Source organism: Monodelphis domestica, chromosome 3 (assembly GCF_027887165.1).
Source record: "Monodelphis domestica isolate mMonDom1 chromosome 3, mMonDom1.pri, whole genome shotgun sequence".
NCBI lineage: Eukaryota > Metazoa > Chordata > Mammalia > Didelphimorphia > Didelphidae > Monodelphis > Monodelphis domestica.
This window is the reverse complement of record NC_077229.1, coordinates 513743026-513762239: the sequence shown is the minus strand read 5'-3', so window position 1 is coordinate 513762239 and position 19214 is coordinate 513743026. Positions and strand designations below refer to the sequence as shown.

At 33.9% G+C, this 19214-nt stretch overlaps 1 protein-coding gene across 1 annotated transcript in view; it reads left to right on the top strand.

Annotated features, from left to right (window-relative positions):
- MTREX (Mtr4 exosome RNA helicase) overlaps positions 1-19214 on the top strand; it is an 82991-nt gene that overhangs the window by 28546 nt on the left and 35231 nt on the right. The window contains exons 14-18 of the mRNA XM_007486321.3: positions 3152-3253; positions 6216-6341; positions 11333-11483; positions 12415-12587; positions 18359-18427. Coding sequence (XP_007486383.1) covers positions 3152-3253; positions 6216-6341; positions 11333-11483; positions 12415-12587; positions 18359-18427 — 621 coding nt within the window. The remainder of the gene's footprint in view (positions 1-3151; positions 3254-6215; positions 6342-11332; positions 11484-12414; positions 12588-18358; positions 18428-19214) is intronic.

The window sequence follows — 19214 nt, the reverse complement described above, 5'->3', positions numbered from 1 at the left end:
CAAGAACTTTCAGTGAATTAGTGGGACCAGCCTGCTTACTTAGCAAGCACTAAGCTTTCTGATTCTGACCCAAAAGGGAAGACAAAAACTGTCTTCACTTTGCCCATTGTCCTTTCTGGCTAGGCCTGTGTCATTCCTTTTCTCTCGTTTTGCCTGAGAGAGCATCATCTGGATATTCTTCTGGAGCATCATCCCAACATTACTGATTCTGCTTTAACACTGGAATTGTCAGTTCTAGAACCAGTGGAACTCTTCCCCCCACTACTTGGTCTTTGTGTGGTCTGTGGTGGGTTTGCTTACAGTTATCATTATGGGACTTGGTTTTGTAGTAGCTATAGGTATTTCTTTAAAACTGAGGCAGAGAATAGTCCCAGGTGCAAGAACAATGACTGCACCATCACCTTGCCTTTCCACCTAAATTTTCCAGCCTGTCTTTAAGAAGTGTTGACTCAAGTAGTCTCATATGGTTTATGTTATGTGAACACCTCACGCCTGCTGAGGATCTTGGGAGTAGCTTTGTTTATAAATGATTGCCTGTTGTGAATGAAAGGAAGATGACCCCATTATTGCTTCTTTCCAGCACCTCTACATGTGACCACAGATCCACCTGATACCTGTACTCCTGTCTGCACCTCTACATCTCAGACTTCTCTGTCTCCTCCTTCATATATACAGACAGAGGCTGAGCTGCATCATATCTCCACTCAATTTGTTTCTACTTTAGTTTATTAGTGCATAGAATTTCCTACACTCAAAAGGCTATAACTCATCCCCTTTGTTATAGGATTCACTATTAACATTACTCTTAGTTCTTCTGGATAAAAGTATCTTTATGGTGGTGAATGTTGCATCCTACCTCTATGATGGTGTTTTTGTGTATAAAAATAGTCTCAGACTTTTCCTTAAATAGGACAAGCTTAGTCTCTTTGGGGCAGTAACACATCCAGCATGTGTGACTGACATAGACAATGGTCCTCACCTCTTTATATAGTCTGGCAGTCTTTTTTTCTTTCGAAGATAACTTTTTGTTGTTCATGATCCTGCATATTGTGATGTTTTATCACCTTTTCTTCCTTTTTATCATCCTTGCATCTAAGTAGGGTATTTTGCATTGTCTGTAGAGGTCTTCTCTCCAAGTATACTTAGGCCGTAGCAATTCATAAAAGAATGTCTTTTAAGGATCAAAGGGGGAAATTGTGAAAATAATTTTGATACCCTTACTCATTTTAATCCTTCTCAGTGCATTGTGATTTAGTGAGTATTAGTCATTAGTGAGTTTAGTAGAATTAGAATTGTTTGATTTAGTTAATGTAAGAATGAGAGTTATATGGGTTACAATTAACTTACTATATGTATTGATGATAATGCTCCTTCTATTTGATTTATAGGATGAATTTATATTTTATTAGTTAGTCCTCATATAAAGACATTAACTTGTGTTAAAAGTTTGCTCTATTAGCACTATTTTACCCCCTACATCACCTCAACCCTTGTGAGAGACCCCATGCTTCAAAACTACAACTTCCTTATTCCTTTTCCATAATATTCTGAATAGCCTGTGGAAAGCTCCAGAAGAGTGCTGACAAAGTACTAGTGGTTGATATCTCCCTTACCTAATGATAATTCTGAAGCTGACCTATCAAGGCTTAGATAATATCTCTAATTTAGTGACTTCCCAAGGTCCATAAAAACATGATTGTGAACAGAGGAGGCCTTGACTGAGGAATGTCTTAGATCCAATTACTTGGGGACAACCACTGGTCTCCCTAAGAAATTGATTATGCTTGTAGCTCAACCTCAGTTTCCTTTTGTTACGGTTCCTTTTGTTATGGATTAAATATTGGCAGCCCATAACATGTACCTATTTTTAAATTTGAGCTTAGTTGTACTGAATACAGTTTTTAAATAACGTATAAAGCAAATTCTGCTTATTGATAATTATTTCAGGCAATAATAATTTATTGGCTGACTTAAATAAGAGCACATATATTTAGATAATTATTTAATTAAATTTTAAAATATTGACCTATGTGGTCTGATGAACACTAAAAGACATGGTGCCATGGTTAGTAAAAATATACATGAAATTATAGCTTTAGAAACATATATAAATGAAATACTCTTAACTTAGCTCCTTAGTTCTGCATTTTTACTCATGTTTGTAGAAATGAATTATTTCTCTTGAGTCTTTTAAAGTACTCATGTGAGAATAGTGTTCTTTACCATCCATAGTTCCTTTGAACCGAGGGTTGTTAGAAATAAAAATTGATCTGGAGGCTTATCACCAGATTTATAAACGTTTATTAGTAAAGGGAGAGAGTGGAAGAGAAAAAAAAGTTAGGAAAAACTTTTCTAGATTTTCTAGATTTTGCTGGCTTAGGCCAAACCATGGCTACCCAGAGATGGCATGGTCAGATAAGGAAGCAGTTCCAAAAGAAAAATACCAGCCACGTGGCAGGTATGGAAACTATGAGAGAGTGACTGGGCTTTTCACCCTCACTTTTCAAACCTCCCTTTACTTGACCAATGGCTTTCAAGCAATATACTATCTACCCTTCCATGCTGAAGTTACGCTGGCTCTGGCACATTGACATGAGGGATGCTGAGGCTGGTTGCACTGGGACATAGTACTAGGGCTAGATTCTGTACTTGGGATCAATGTCCTCTAAATAATTTACTTCCCACACTCATGAGCATTCTGTTTTTCTCCTGAGTTTGAGACCCCTAAGATACAAAATTTGGAACTTTTAATTGACCAACCAAATTCTAGGGAAAAAAATGCTTGTCGGAATGCTATAAATTATCTTAACTTAAAAAAAATCCCTAAACCATTATTGTTTTAAGAAATATGTCTCTAAAAGGATTTGATTATATACTTTACTCTCCTAGTCATTTTGCTTTGGTTAAATAGCTAATTTAATTGAGCAGTGATTTTATGTATAGTTTACATATTCTGTAAGAATATACTAAGTTAAAATGATTTGATAAACATGGCTTTAGATTTTTAAAAAATCTTAAAATCCTCTTGTTGCTCAATTTTTAAAATAATTAATAAGCACTTAATATAATGTTTAAAAGGGAGTTTTACATACTAGAACATTTGTAGTACTAAAGTAAAATGTGTTCACTTCAGTATTTTTCCATTAATTAGGCCTTGTTTGCAACAGAAACTTTTGCTATGGGAATTAACATGCCTGCCAGGACTGTTTTGTTTACAAATGCCCGTAAATTTGATGGAAAAGATTTTCGATGGGTAAGTAACATTATAAAAGAACGTGTTCGATTAATTTACATTTTTAATATGATAATTTTGACTCATGTTCAATTAAAAAAATCTAAAAATTATTGTGGTTATTTTGAAGCAATTCCACTAGTAAATTATATGTTATGTTTATTCATTCTTATTTTCTTTTTTTCTTGTAGATATTTTAATTTTAAAATGAGGGCTTGACATTTGAATGAGGTCTGATGATTATGAGAACACTACTTTTGGAGTTTGGAAACCTTTATCAATATAGTCTATAAGGCATAATAAAATTTACCTGGATAAGGGAAGTTGGTTGCAGACTATAACTGCCTAGATTTGCTCTATTTAGTCTTCAAAGTGTGAGGATAAAGAGTTGCCTCAGGGCAACTGGTAATTAAGAAAAGATTCAAAGGGTTGTTTTTAAGACTTTCAGCTACCTTTTTTTAGTGATGGTTACAACAGGCATCCTATTTCAAATTTGCTATTTCTAATCTGCTTAGAAACCAGATAGTTGGGTTTTTAGACAATCTATACTAAATGAAAGCAGCTAGGCTTGAAAGATTTTTTTATTAGCGAAATTATTGATCTTTTTTAACTTTTATGATGTGCCTTTTGGCCATTCATAGCTTTTTCATCATTCTTCTTAATTCTAGTTCCTAGATGGTTTGTGTAGTTGAAGTTGGCACATCAGTTAATATTACCTATCTAAGCTTATGGCTTTTGACTTGTCAGACTATACCACTGCCCCCCACCCCCCAATTTGGCTAAAAAATACATTTTGAGTATTTTAAAAAGGAAAATGGTCAGTCTTATTTATCAGAATGGGAATTAGATGCTAAGACTTAGTTGCTAGTAAGTAATATGGCTTGATATAATCTCTTCTTGACAAAACTTGATTTAAGTATAAAATTTCTTTATTTTCGTGGTGCATTAAATTCAGCTTTTGAAATGTTATAAACAAAGAATATGAAGAAACACAAAATTTAAGCATGCTAACTTTGTTATAAATATTACTGTCCTGCACCTATTTATAGACCTATGAAAAATGTTCGAAACCATCATTGATTAGAGAAATGATCATCAAAAATAACTCCCAAGATATCATCTCATATTTATCAGATTGGCTAAAATGATAAGAAGGCAAAATTACAAATATTGGAGAAGATATGGAAAAATAGAGACCCTAATACACTGTTGTTGGTACTGTAAACTGATCCAACCATTTTGGAGAGCTCTCTGGAGTCTTCCTCAAAGAATTATAAAACTACAAATCCATGACTCAGTAATACCACCATTAGGTCTGTTTCCCAAGATGATCAGGAAAAAAGAAAAATAATCCATATGTTCTAAAATATTTATAGCAGACCTCTTTGTGGTGGTAAAATATTGGAATTTGAGGTAGTTCCCATCAATTGGGAAATGACTAAAGAAATTGTGACGTGTGATTATGATGGAATACTACTATGTGGTGATATTGATGAGCAGGTTACTTTAAAAAAAAACCTGTGGAAATACCTACATGAAATTACGAAATGAGCAAAACCAAGAGAACATTATATACAGTAACAAATATTTTTTGAAGAATAACTATGAATGTCTACCTCCAGAGAAAGAACTGATAAATAGAAACTTGCATGACATTTATTTCTGGTCAAACTGTACCTTTTCTAGTGTGAGGAGGAGGGGGGGAGGGAGAGCACTACCTGCAAACTTCATTGTAACAAACAAATTTTAAAACATAAATATATATTACCCTCCCTTACCTCCAATAATTTGAATTCCCATAGGACTAGATAGGCTAAAAATTGGACCTGTGCTTTCATTGGTATCGGCAACTAGTTCCTGCTTGAAAAAACAACCACCAAAGCATGTGAGCACCTTCTTGCCAGTCTAGAATCTTGGGAGAGTTACCTAAAGTATTTAGTGGTTTAGTGGCATGGCCTTGATTACACAAGTCAGTATGTGTCAGAACTTGAAACTAATTCTTTCTGGCTTTAAGCTTGACTCTAAACCATGCCATGATGAATTCATATAACCTTAAAAGAAGGAATCAAGTTTCTTTTAAAAACTTCAGCAATTTTATCTTTTCCTTTTTGAAACCCGTGTTCAGTCTTTTTCACATATTGAGAAATGAAATGATGCTGGGCTTGAGTGGGAAGGATTGGAAATGAGGTATAAAGAACATTTGGTTAGGTTCAAATTCCAACTCTGCCACAGTCATTTATGGTGTCAAACTGAAGGTTCCAGGAACCAGATTAAAATGCAATAGGGAAATGTTTAAAAATAATAATAAAAACACAATACAACATACTTAATGTTAATTTGTGATTTTCTAAGTCATTATACCTGCATAAGAATCCATTCAAGGATTGGTTTCTGTTTGAGTTTGACATTAATTTACCTCTGTGGGATTTGGTCCCCTTCTTTGTGCAATGAGAGGATTGGATTGGATTAGATGATTTCTTATTAGAAAATTTTCCAGATCTGGTATTATGTGAATCATTGAAATTCTACGTAGAAAAAAGTTGACCAATGAGGAACTTGTTTGGTGTTTGTATGCTAATAAATTAGCTTATGTATTCTTTTAGATATGGCATTTTTAAATGTGAATAGTATTTTGGTCTAATATTAAACATGTCCTTTTACAGATAGCATTCAATAGTTTACTTATCACTTGAGCAAGTGCACTCTACACTCAAGTAGATTTTATTCTGATATAATACAAGGCCCTTGAGGACAGGAATTGCTTTATTTTTATCTTATTATTCCTAGCACCTAACATGATGATGAACTCTTAGTAGCCACTTCTTGATTGATTAATTCTAAAAATGTTGGACAGTTTACCTTATGGTTGTCTTAAAACATGTTGAATCTCTTCTTAGAGTATAATTTCTATTTATCATAATAAAAATGGTATTGAAAAACTTCTTTGCTATTTCTATACTAAAAGAAAATTTTAAACATTTAGATTTCTTCTGGTGAATATATTCAAATGTCTGGGAGAGCTGGAAGAAGAGGAATGGATGAGAGAGGAATAGTCATTCTTATGGTGGATGAAAAGATGAGTCCAACTGTTGGAAAACAGCTACTAAAGGTAATATATTTAAGTTTGTGCAAAAAAAGTTTTTTATATATACTTAAAAAGCCTACTGTATTTGAACTTGAAATATTCTAGCTCTTACCATGCCAGTACTTTGTTTTCACTATGCTATTTGAGTTCCACTTGCAAAAATGAGGAAGCAAGTATTAGTGTCAGCTGAAATGCCAACTTAAAATATTTTATTCCTAGTATGTTATGTCAGAGGGATTGATGGTTGGAGTTATTAGGTAATGTGGAAGAGAGAAATGTCAAAATGAATGAAAAGATTGGATTTTGAAAAGCTATTTCAGGAAAAGATGAGATGGAACTCTGCTGTCATCAGGGGATGGGATGGAACATTCCAGCTAAGCTAAAAGGAGGAGCAGTTTCTCCATGTTGCTACTTTTTAACACAGGACGTTGCTTGAAATGATGCTAGAAAACGGAATATTATAATATTTATTTTGTTTTTCAATGGGGAAAAAAGTTGTCATATAGCCAGGTCCTAGATTTGGCCAGCAGCAAATACATATGTATAATGCTCTTTCCTTCAGAGAGTGGTCAATTTCATCAGTACTTGTTCCTCTTATACAGGTTGTAGATTGTGACTCTTTGCTTGCCCTATAGAGCCTTGAACCTTTTCAGAGCAGGGCTTTATTTTTGGTATTGTTCCTCCAGTATCTAGAATAGCCACTTAATAAATGCTTGTTGATTGGTGGGATGGATCACAACTTGCTCTCCACTGGTATAGCGATGAGAACTTGAGATCCCTCTCATGTGGAAAAAAAATGAATGAATATAATAATACCGAATATTGAATGAAATGATAATAAGAGTCATGAATGAAATAAAATGTATTTGTGCTCTTATTATGTGTAAAGCATATTGCTAAGCTCTGGGCATAGAAATAGGAAATAGAGAAACTTCCTGCTTCTAAGGAACTCACATTCTCCTGGGGTTAGACAGTATATACCAGAGGATCCAACCATAGGGTGAATGAAAAGGTCTGTTAATCCTTAAGGATGATGACTCATCAGAGTAGTGCAAGGTCAACCTTTGCGATTTTTAGAAAGTAAAATTGTGCTTTCAAGTCCAGTAAAATAGGTGTACATGTACTGACACTCGAGGAATGTATTATCCCACAGCTTACAATTAAAACTTAGGTGTGTATGAATGCTGTCTTGGCCAGTTCCTAAAGATGCGAACGTGGGCAAATCACTCAGTTTCTGACTTTTCATTTTGACAGTTGGTAATGTGTGTGTGTGGGGGGGGGGGGGGGGGGGCGGGACCCTTTCTAAAAGCATCTAAGTCCTATTTAAGTGTGAATGGTTCAGGTGGTTATAAAATGTATAGTACATACAAAAGAAAACTCATGAGTCTTTATAAAACCAGTGCTCTTTGTTCTAAAGAAGGATGATTGCATTTGGTATTACAGAACTAGTATTTCAGTGCTGATTCTTTTCCTTATTACCCTCTATGAACCTAGACAACCTGCTAAATTTGTCTGTCATTTTCCTCATATCTTTTTCTGCTCACAGAGCACAACTAGGTATGTACCCTCAAAGAATCTAAATCCTTTAAACCACAGACCTTGGGAGTAGACTATGTCTCTATTTCCACTTTGTACTTATTCTCTTGTATTATGGTTGTTTGTATATTTGACCTTTTCTTTAGAGTGTCTGTTTCTTGAAAGCAGTCTGTATTGTAGATATATTTGTACCCCTAGTGCTTTGCATAATTTAGTTTAGGTAAATGTTTGAGTAAAAGATATCAAACCTACTAGTGATTGTTGTGAGTTTAACAACATTTCTCACTTATTTGAAAAAAACTATAAATTTCAAAGTCATTGTGGAACTTTAAAACAGAGCATCAAAATTGTGTTTAAACAGGTAGATATTGTAAAGGAAAAAAACAGGTATATTCATTATCCTTTATATAAAGGCATACCTATTAACAGTGCAATCTTGAGATGAGTAGCACTTGGGAAAAATGGAGGCCACAGGCAAATAACATTTTAAGCTTCTTTAGGTCTAATATCTGTTTCTAAAAATAATCATTCGGCAGATATTGTTGAAGAAAAAAAGCAGTCTCTACCAGGCTTCTATGTCTTAATAAATTTTATTAAAATTTATTTTCGTTCAAAATTTTATTAGGCTTTTGAAAGTTCCTAAAAAGGACAGGTTTAAAATGATAAAGGCCCCATAATATCTAGTCACTCTGTAAAGGGATTAGGAATGTCTAGAAACATTCTCATTTAATTCATTATATCCTAGGTTCGTTCATTTTCTGGGGTAAGTAGCCAGGTTTTTCCTTAAAATTCTTGCCTGAATAAACAGTTTTCTAAGTAAATGTAATTTGTAGAAAAGTTTAATTAGTACAATAGCCTAAGAAGTAGGAGGTAACTAGTTGGTGATAGATAGATGTTGGACCTGGATTCAGGTAGACCTGAGTTCAAACCAACCTCAGATATTTATTAGACATATTTCACTAGACAAGTCACTTTAACTTATCTTTATTAGTTTCCTTATTTTTTAAATGGAAATAAAAATAGCATTAAGCATTCAACATTGTGAAGATAAAATGAGATAATATTTGAAAAGCTTTTGGCAAGTCTTAAAGTACATATTAGATAAATGGTAACTATGATGATAAAGATGATTTTTAAAACATACAGAAAAATTCCTGAAGGCAGTAGTCTATTTTTGTTTACTTGGTATAGTATCATTAAATCAACATTTCAGCCTTAAATCTTTCTTTAATATTTGGAATAAGTGTACTATAAAATAACTTATCAGTAGCATCTCCTAAGGAAGTTGTGTGCATGTTTTATTTGAAATCAAAGGATTTGTGTTCAAAGTTTATTTCTGCCACTAATTTTTGTTATTCCTCCCTGCATTTTATCTTAATTTATGATATAAAATATTACAAATCAAGTTTTTTGCTAATTCCATATATCTTTTACTCAAAATTTCCATACAGGTTTCCATAGACACATCAAAATTTTTCATCTTCTTTTGAAGGTGATGAAGACCCAGAACTTTTGTGTTGTCCTCCCTTCACTACTATACATTTGTACTGAGAATTATTGGTTGACTGTACATCATGGGATAAAAGAAAAATCCCCAATAATCAATTTTTCTTCATATTTACTATAGATGAAAGCACTAATCCTTTCCTTTACTAAATTTAGTAAGAGTCTTAGCTGAGTTTGAAATAGTAAGATTATTTAAAAGCCAAAAAACAAATTCTATATTAAGCCTTAAGCTTCTATGACTCTTGTCTTTTGGATAAAATTCAGTTTCTCCTTTAACACCTAAAAGCCCTTCACTGTCTTATTCCCCTCTGTATTTGTGCTCTGAGTTCACATTTTTTTCATTTTGTACTCTATAGTTTAATCAAACTAGACTTATTGCTCATCCTTGCCCATCATTCTCCAGCTTATGCTTCTATGCCTTGAATATCTGTCCCCCATTCATAGAACTCTTCCCTCTTCATCTTTGCCTCTTGAAATCACCAGCTCTCTTCAAGTCTTAGTTCAAATGTCATCTGTTAAAGAAGCCTTTCTTGATTCCCTCAGTTGATAGTGCTCCCCTCTGAAGTTAAGTAGTTTGTTTTTTTACTTATCTGTTACTTCCAAGTGTACAGCATAAACTCCTTGAGGGAAGGGACCTTTTTATATTTCACATAATGCTTGGCACTTGAATTTTTTTCAGAATCAGTCCACTAGTACTGAGTGTGACTGTTTCTATTATTATATGATATGTTAAATAGAAACAGTTCAGAAGACAGAGATCTATTTGTCTCAGATTACAGTTTGGTTGAGAGGATTCAATATGTGCTTAAATGTTAGAATGTTAGCATTGGAAATTTCAGTTGAGGAATAGATTAGAACATTGTAATACGGCTGCAGAATCTTTCAGGTGGCGATAGAACATAGATATGGAGATATTTTGTAAGGGAAAATTGATCAAGCCCTGACTGGTGCCAATCACAAGCTTTGTGCCTTTGGTGGCAGTAAGAAGCCTGACTTGACCTGACTGTAGTAAATTTGGGGGAATTAAAGGAGAAAAGTATGGCCCTTAATTGTTAAAGGATTTAATTGCTAGGTTGGGTGTTTTGACTTAATCTGATTGGAAATAGAGAGCCAACATAAGTATTTGAGAAGTTAAATATGATTGGAGGTCTGTGTGAATTCATAACAAACATTCAGTGTTTTTACTATGCTAGGCACCAGGGATATGAAAGTAAAATCATTCCTTGTCCTCGAAGAACTTCTGTTTCTCTGGGTCAGATATCATGTATATACAAGTGTATACATTAACATGCAAATAAATATAAGCTGGGAGGGAAAGAGTACTAGCAAAAGTGACCTTGAACCGAGTTTTGAAAAATTAGAGATTCCATGAGGCAAAAGTGAAGAAGCAATGTATTTCAATTTGCGGAATAGGCACTGTTAAGAGAATAGAGATTAGATGATGGTGTGTGGATATGAGGGACACCAAAAAGCTGGTTTGGCTTGTTTGTAGAATGCATGAAGTGGAGCAGTAGAGAAGGATGCTGGAAGTAGCCAGAGCAATTTGATATTTTATTTTTCAGGCAATAAAGAACATTGAGTTATTTTTATTATTTGTGGGGCAGAGGGAGAAGGGAGTGATGAGGTTAGACTTTATAGAGTGAAGATTAATCTTGTATATGTAATATGTAAAATGGATTTGAAAAGGTAATATTGGAGTTAGGAAATCAACTAGTAGGTAATGGTAATAGTCCAAATATGAGGATCAAGAGAGTTCCCAAATCAAAGTGATTATTTATATGGTCATATTTCTAAAAAAAAAATGAACATACCAACTATACAGTTTTCTGATCAAAGAAAATACAACTATAGGACTGTTTAGTATAATCCAATACACATTCAAATGTTACACTTTTCTGTTAGTGATTGGCTAGAAATGTTACTGTAGCTTGTTTTTTTAAAACTGATAGTATTTATTTGATCTTGTCTCTTAGGGCTCAGCTGATCCTCTCAATAGTGCTTTTCACTTGACCTACAACATGGTTCTGAATTTGCTGCGTGTAGAAGAAATTAACCCTGAATACATGTTGGAAAAATCCTTTTATCAGTTTCAGCATTATAGAGCTATTCCAGGAGTAGTAGAGAGTAAGTATAAAATACTTTAATTCTGTTGTCTTTTCATAAAACTGAATTTCTATTTAGAACCAAACAGCAAAATAACTAATGTTGTGTTGCATTTGCAACCTACCTTTTTCTAATGTATTAAATTTTTATTTAAAGTTAGGGTAAATTATTTTTTAAAAAAAGTTTCCTCTGTAGTTTCTTTGCTATATTTGCTGAGGAACACATTAAAAACAAGAAACAAAACAACGATAATTACACAGTAATAGCTTGATATAGTATAGTTTTTATTCTTTCTCCCCTAAGAATAGTATTAAAAAACAAGACCCCATAATACTTTCAAGGTTGGTTTTAAGTCTGATGTATAGAGAACAAGATCTGCAATCAGGAAAACCTCAGTTCAGATCCACCCTCTGACATGTCCTAACTGTGTGACCCTGGGCAGGTCACTTAACATTTGCCTCAGTTTTCTTATCTCTAAAACATACTGGGGAAGAAAATGGCAAACCACTGCAATACCTTTGCCATGCAAACCCCAAATTAGGTCATAAAAAGTCGGACACAACTGAAAAGACTAGACAACGACCAGGCAAAGTGAGCCATTCTTTGGGCAGAGTAGTTTTTTCCCAGGAGGATAGAGAAGGTAATATTAAACATCTCTAGAGTAATCAGAATATAGGTTTGTGTTCATTTCTGTTCTCTTCTCAGAAGCATAATTTAAATTTTGTAAGTTGACTTCAAGAGGTAGTTCATGAATCACCTCCAAGCTCAAACATCCCCAAGTTCCAAGCAACTAGTTCAATACCTTATATGTTGTATTTGCCAAAAGTAGTTTGTTGAATTGAATGATTCGCAATGACATAAAAATGTAGATTTGTTTTTTCTATCATATATAGTACATGGTTGGGGTTTTTTAACTCACATTTTTTCATATAGTACATGTTTTAATTTACAGAGGTAAAAAAACTAGAAGCACAGTACAATGCAATAGCAATTCCAAATGAAGAAAGTGTAGTCATCTACTACAAAATCAGGCAACAGCTTGCCAAACTGGCTAAAGAGATAGAAGAATATATTCACAAACCAAAATACTGTTTGCCATTTTTGCAGCCAGGACGATTGGTAAAGGTACGTTCTTTTAATTATTCTGCTTTCCAGATTTTCTTTGTTAATGAAGATTATGCCCAGAAACTGTTGCTTTATAATCTTAGTAATAATACCCCATATCATAAGAGCTTATATGGAGAATATACATGATTTTTTGTACCTGTTTGATAAAAGCAAAAATAGGACTCTTGCTTATTAATCATCTATGATTTTTGTAGTTATTATGCCCATGTCTCTCCTACCTGAAAAATCTTTCTTCAGCCTTACATACCCTGCTAACTATGGTCCTGTATCTCTTCTGCCTTTTGTAGCTAAACTCCTTCAAAAGACTAAGTACAATAGATGCATCTACTTTCCTTCCTTATACTCTTGCTTTAACAACATTTTACAATCTGACTTCTGAGCTAATTATTCCACCCAAACTATACTCTCTCTAAAGTTACTAATGTTATCTTGGTTTCCAAATCCAATGACCTTTTCTCAATTCTCATTCTCTTTTATTTCTCTGCAGCCTTTGATCACTGTCTCCTCCTTGATATTCTTTTCTTTAGGTTTTTAGGATGCCATCATCTCCTTATTTCCTCCTTGTCTTACATCTCTTTTGATCCTCCTCTAGATTATACCCTCTAATCTTAGATGTCCCTTAGGGTTCTCTCCTAGACCCTCTTCCCTTCTCCTTCTATACTAGTTCACTTGGTAATCTTATCAGCTCCAATGGGGATATAATTACTATCTCTATTCTGATGATTCTCAAATCTGCCTTTCCTGCCCCAATCTCTCTCCTGACCTCCAATCTCACATCTCCAGCTACCTTTTAGACATCACAAATTGAATGTCCAGTAGACATGTTGAATTCAACATGTCCAAAATTGAACTCATTATTATATTATTATACTCTAAACTCTCTCCCTTCCCAAATCTTATTACTGTCCAGGGCACCACAATCCTTTCAGTCCCCCAAGCTCTTAACCTCTTCACATCAAGGCCTGCCAGTTTCACTTTTGCAATAATATTCAAATATGCTTTTTTCTCCTTTGACACCCTAATCCAGACCTTCATCACCTTATACCTTTATTATTACAATAATCTGCTGGTAGTTCTGCTTTCTTCAAGTCTCTTTCCTACTTCAATCTATTCTCCATTCTAGCACCAAAGTGAATATCCTAAAATTCTAGTCTTTTACTCAGTAAGCTTCAGTAGCTTCATATTTTCCCCATGACCAAATACTAAATGCCTTGTTTGTTATTCAAAGCCCTTCATAATCCTCCTGCTTTTCCAGTCTTCTTATACTTTAGTCCGCAACACATACTCTCTGACGCAGTGACGCTGGCCTCCTAGCTATTCTAAAGCAAGACACTCCATCTCTCAGCTTCTGGCATTTTGTCTGGCTGTCTTCCGTGCCTGGAATATCATTTCCAACTGTTGACCTCCTTGGCTTCTTTTAAATTATATTTAAAATCTCACTTTCTATAGGTCCCCTTTCTAACTCCTCTGTGATTTAGTATTTTCTCTCTTTTAATTATTTCCTATTTTTTTAGATGGTGGTTGTTCTTAGGAGCTCTGATTCCTCTTCTTGAGAAAAATAATGTCTTCATAGACACAGCGCTCTCAGAAGTAGTCTCCCTGAGCACTTAAATCCCTGCCAGTTACACAGTCACCATTTCTCATTAAAGTCACACCTCCCCCAGAAGAATGCTCTCCTCTTCCATATTGTATTGAGATCTCCTTTGTCCAATCTCTTATAGTCTCTCTCTTCTTGCTGACAGACTAGAGGTGTTATTTTCTCTTTATTGTTTACCATTCTGGGGGATAAATTCCTGCCCATATAAAGGATAAAGACAATTAAGAAATATAAATAACGTTTTAATTTTGTAAAACTGAAATCCTATTGTACAAACAAAACTAGTGAAAGTAGGATAGAAAGGAAAACACTCATAGTTAATTAATAGAAATATGTATAAGACCAAAAATCATTTCCCAAAAGATAAGTGGTGAAAGAATATGAACAAACAGTTCTCTAAAAGATTTCTCCACCATTAACAATCATATGAAAGGATGTTTTACAACAATAATATCAGAAATGACAAAAGAATCAAAAGATCAGTGTTGGATGGGTTGCAAAAAAAAAATAGGCTCACTATTGAATTGTTGGTGAAGCCATGAATTGATGGCTACCATTTTGAAAAGCATTTTGGAATCATAGAAGTAAAATTGATTAAAATGGCCATACTTTTTTACCTAGAGTTTCTACTTAGAGATATGGCCATAGGAACTCATTTTTTAAAATGACTTCATGTACATTAAAATATTCATAGCAGCACTTTTTGTGGTAGCAAAAAACTGAAAATAAAGTGGATGCATATCATTTGGGAAAGAAATTATGGTTAGTGTAATGGATTATCACTGGTTTTAAAAATTACAATTATGATGAATACAGGGGAACATGAAAGACTTGTATAAACTGATTAAAAGTGAAGAAAGCAGAGGCAGATAAAAAATATGTGCAATGTTTGCATCAATAGAAATAGAAAGAATAACATAAATGGAATGAATATATATATATATTTAAATTGAAAGTAAAGCAGTTGAAGATGAACATTGCAAAATTTTATAGAACACCCATGGCCCCAAAGAATAAGTTTGAGAATAAACATCCCCCAATCTCTTTGTAAGGAGTAGAAGAGATAGATAGTTGGGTATAGAATGTTAAATCTTAAAAATAATTTTTTTTCAATGTTAGTGGTTTTGCCAATTTTTTCCCAAAAATCTTATACTCTTTAGAAGGGGAAAAGAAGTAGGAAACAGGAGGAAATCTAGGCAATGTAAAAACATCAATAAAATATATCTGAATATTTTATGAAGACCAAGTTTGATGCCAAAGAAATGAGAAAACATACTTCCCCTACAATTCCTTTTCACAGCTCTGAATTCAGGTTTAATATTTATAATTAACTAAGAATAAGGACTAAAAGTGTTTCTTCATTCATCTAGAGAATTCCTTTTACCAATGCGTAAAAGAGGTCAGCACCCTATCTGTGACTTAAATTCTGAGAGTTCCTTAGAACAGTGAGAAATTAGATGATTATCCAGTACTACATGGCTATATGTCAGTGATGGTATTAGAATCACTTCTTCCTGTCTCCTGAAGCTAGGTGTCTGGCTACTACATAATCGATTACTTCATGTTGACATTCTAAAAAATATATAATTAAGGAAACATTAGATTGAAGAATCAGAAATAATTGAACTCAGTGCCTCAGTAAATCCCTAAACAGAAACTTTCTAAGAAAGCATTCCCTACTGGTCAAGTATCACTGAAAAACATTTGACAAACATGAGGATTTTATCAAACTATTATATCATGTTGGATAACAAATTTACCATGTGATATTTAACCTGAATATAAAGATTGTTTTGTTTGTTTGTTTGTTTTTTGGGTTTTTTTTAAGAATACAGGTAATTAGGTACCTTTAATAGATATTGTTAGGGACCAAGTTCTTAACCAGAAGAAAAAAGCACTTAGAAAAGAAAAAATAATTGTATTTTCATGAAATGGAAACATTTTTCAAGAACAAAATTGATGCAACTAAAATAAAAGAAAGTGGTCAAATGGTGGGATAAGGTGGAAAAAGTGGTCAAATGTGGGAGGGTAGAACAAATCTTTTTTATCCAATATCTCTCTGTGTTTGAAATTCAAGATATGTAGATAGATAACATGTACTAACACAGAAGTGTGTAAACTTTTTTTTTTCCATTTGAATTAGTTTATTTAGTCAATTTAGAACATTATTCCTTGGTTACAATAATCACATTCTTTCCCTCCCTCCCCTCCACCTACCCTTCCCACAGGAAATTTTATTGGGTATTACTTGTGTCTTTGATCAGAACCTATTTCCATGTTGTTGATGTTTGCACTAGGATGTTCAATTAGTCTACATCCCCAACCATATCCCTTTGATCCCTGTATTCAAGCAGTTGACTTCTTTCCCTGTTTTTACTCCCATGATGTTTCCTCTGAATGTGGATAGTGGTTTTTCTTGTAGATTCCTCCTAGTTGTTCAGGATCACTGCATTTCCACTAATGGAGAAATCCATTATGTTTGATTATACCACAGTGTATCAGTCTCTGTGTACAATGTTCTCCTGGTTCTGCTCCTCTCACTCTGCATCAGTTCCTGGAGATTGTTCCAGTCCCCATGGAATTCCTCCACTTTATTATTCCTTTGAGCACAATAGTATTCCATCACCAACAAATAACACAATGTGTTCAGCCATTCCCCAATTGAAGGGCATCCCCTCATTTTCCAATTTTTTCTCCACCACAAAGACAGCAGCTATGAATATTTTTGTACATGTCTTTTTCCTTATTATCTCTTTGGGGTACAAACCCAGCAGGGCTATGGCTAGATCAAAGGGCAGACAGTCTTTTATGGCCCTTTGGGCGTAGTTCCAAATTCACTTCCAGAATGGTTGGATCAGTTCACAACACCAGCAATGCATTAATGTCCCAACTTTGCCACATCCCCTCCAGCATTCATTACTTTCCTTTGCTGTCATGTTGGCCAATCTGCTAGGTGTGAGGTGATACCTCAGAGTTGTTTTGATTTGCATTCTCTGATTATAAGAGATTTGGAACACTTTTTCATGTGCTTATTAATAATTTTGATTTCTTTAACTGCAAATTGCCTATTCATGTTCCTTGCCCATTTATCAATTGGAGCATAGCTTGATTTTTTTGTACAATTGATTTAGCTCTTTATAAATTTGAGTAATCCGACCTTTGTCAGAGGTTTTTGTAATGAAGATCGTTTCCCAATTTTTGCTTCCCTTCTAATTTTGGATGTATTAGTTTTGTTTATACAAAAACTTTTAAATTTGATGTAATCAAAATTATTTTACATTTTGTAATTTTTTCCTACCTCTTGCATGGTTTTAAAGTCTTTCCTTTCCCATAGATCTGACAAATATACTATTCTGTGTTTGCCTAATTTGCTTATAAAGTTTCCTTCTTTATATTCAGGTCATTTCACCCATTTTGAGTTTATCTTGGTGTAGGGTGTGAGATGTTGATCCAAACCTAATCTCTCCCATACTGTCTTCCAATTTTCTCAGCAGTTTTTATCAAATAGTAGGTTTTGGTTCCCATAACTGGGATCTCTGGGCTTATTATAGACTGTCTTGCTGAGGTCATTTATCCCAAGTCTATTCCACTGATCCTCCTTTCTGTCTCTTAGCCAGTACCAAATTGTTTTAATGACCACTGCTTTATAGTATGGTTTGAGATCTGGGACTGCAAGTCCTCCTTCCTTTGCATTTTTTTTTCATGATATTTCATGATATCCTTGATCTTTTGTTCTTCCAAATGAACTTTGTTATGGTTTTTTCTAATTCAGTAAGAAAGTTTTTTGGTAGTTCAATGGGTATGGCAAATTAATTTGGGTAGGATTGTCATTTTTATTATGTTAGCTTGTCCCACCCATGTGCAATCAATGTTTTTCCAGTTGTTTAGATCTAATTTTAATTGTGTGGAGAGTGTTTTGTAGTTGTGTTCATATAGTTCCTGCATTTGTCTCAGCAGATAAATTCCTAAGTATTTTATATTATCTAGAGTGATTTTAAGTGGAATTTCTCTTTCTAATTCTTCCTGCTGAAAAGGGCTGGAGATATATAGAAATGTTGATCGCCTATGTGGGTTTATTTTGTATCCTGAGATTTTGCTAAAGTTGTTGATTATTTTGACTGGTGTGTAAACTTAAAAAATTTTTTTTTCATAATTTATTCTTTCTTTTCAGGTAAAGAATGAAGGGGATGATTTTGGTTGGGGAGTGGTGGTGAATTTCTCCAAGAAATCAAATGTTAAGGTAAATTATTCTCATTGAATAGGAAAATAGATATGGAAATGACTAATCAAATATTGCTTCAGGTGTGTGACTCTCATGGCCTAAATTTTTAAAATAAACCCAGTAACCAATGTTTTTAGAGAAAATTTTTGCTGAAAATTTCAATGTTGAGGATTTTATTTTATACCTCTCTGAATTTTGCAACCATATATACTTTTTTGTCATCTTGCCATAAAATGAAAGTCTTTGTGAAATTTTCAATTTCTATTTAAGTTGACTTTGTCCTAGAATGTTTTAATTAGAAATAGAATATGTTGTCATGGTTAGAGAACACATTGGTCATGAGATATTGTTGAAAGACCTTAATTCTTGTCTAAACTTTCTTATTAAGATGAGTTGAGAAGTGGAATTGTATGTCGGGTATGGGAGGGGTTTGTGGAGAAGGGAGGGAAAGAACATGATTTTTGTAATCCTGGGAAAATGCTCTAAATTAATCAATGAAATAAAATTGAAAAAATTGAAAAAAAAAAAACTATTTACTCCCCTCCAAAAAAAGATGAGTTGAGGAAAAGCAGTGGGGGGGTGGGGGTGGGGGGGGGTGGAAAAAGGAAGAATATGCAACTTTTAATCATCTCAATTGTTCTTTTTTCTTTTTCTGTTGTTTGCTCATATTTACCCATTCTTTACTCCCTGCAGTTGCCTGATCTCTTGCTCCTCTAATTTTTTTTATGGTTTTGGACTTTTCTTTCTGCCTTCACCCTTGGTGTTTTGTCATTAAACCTCTCAGTGCAGTCTGGGGTGGGGGTTA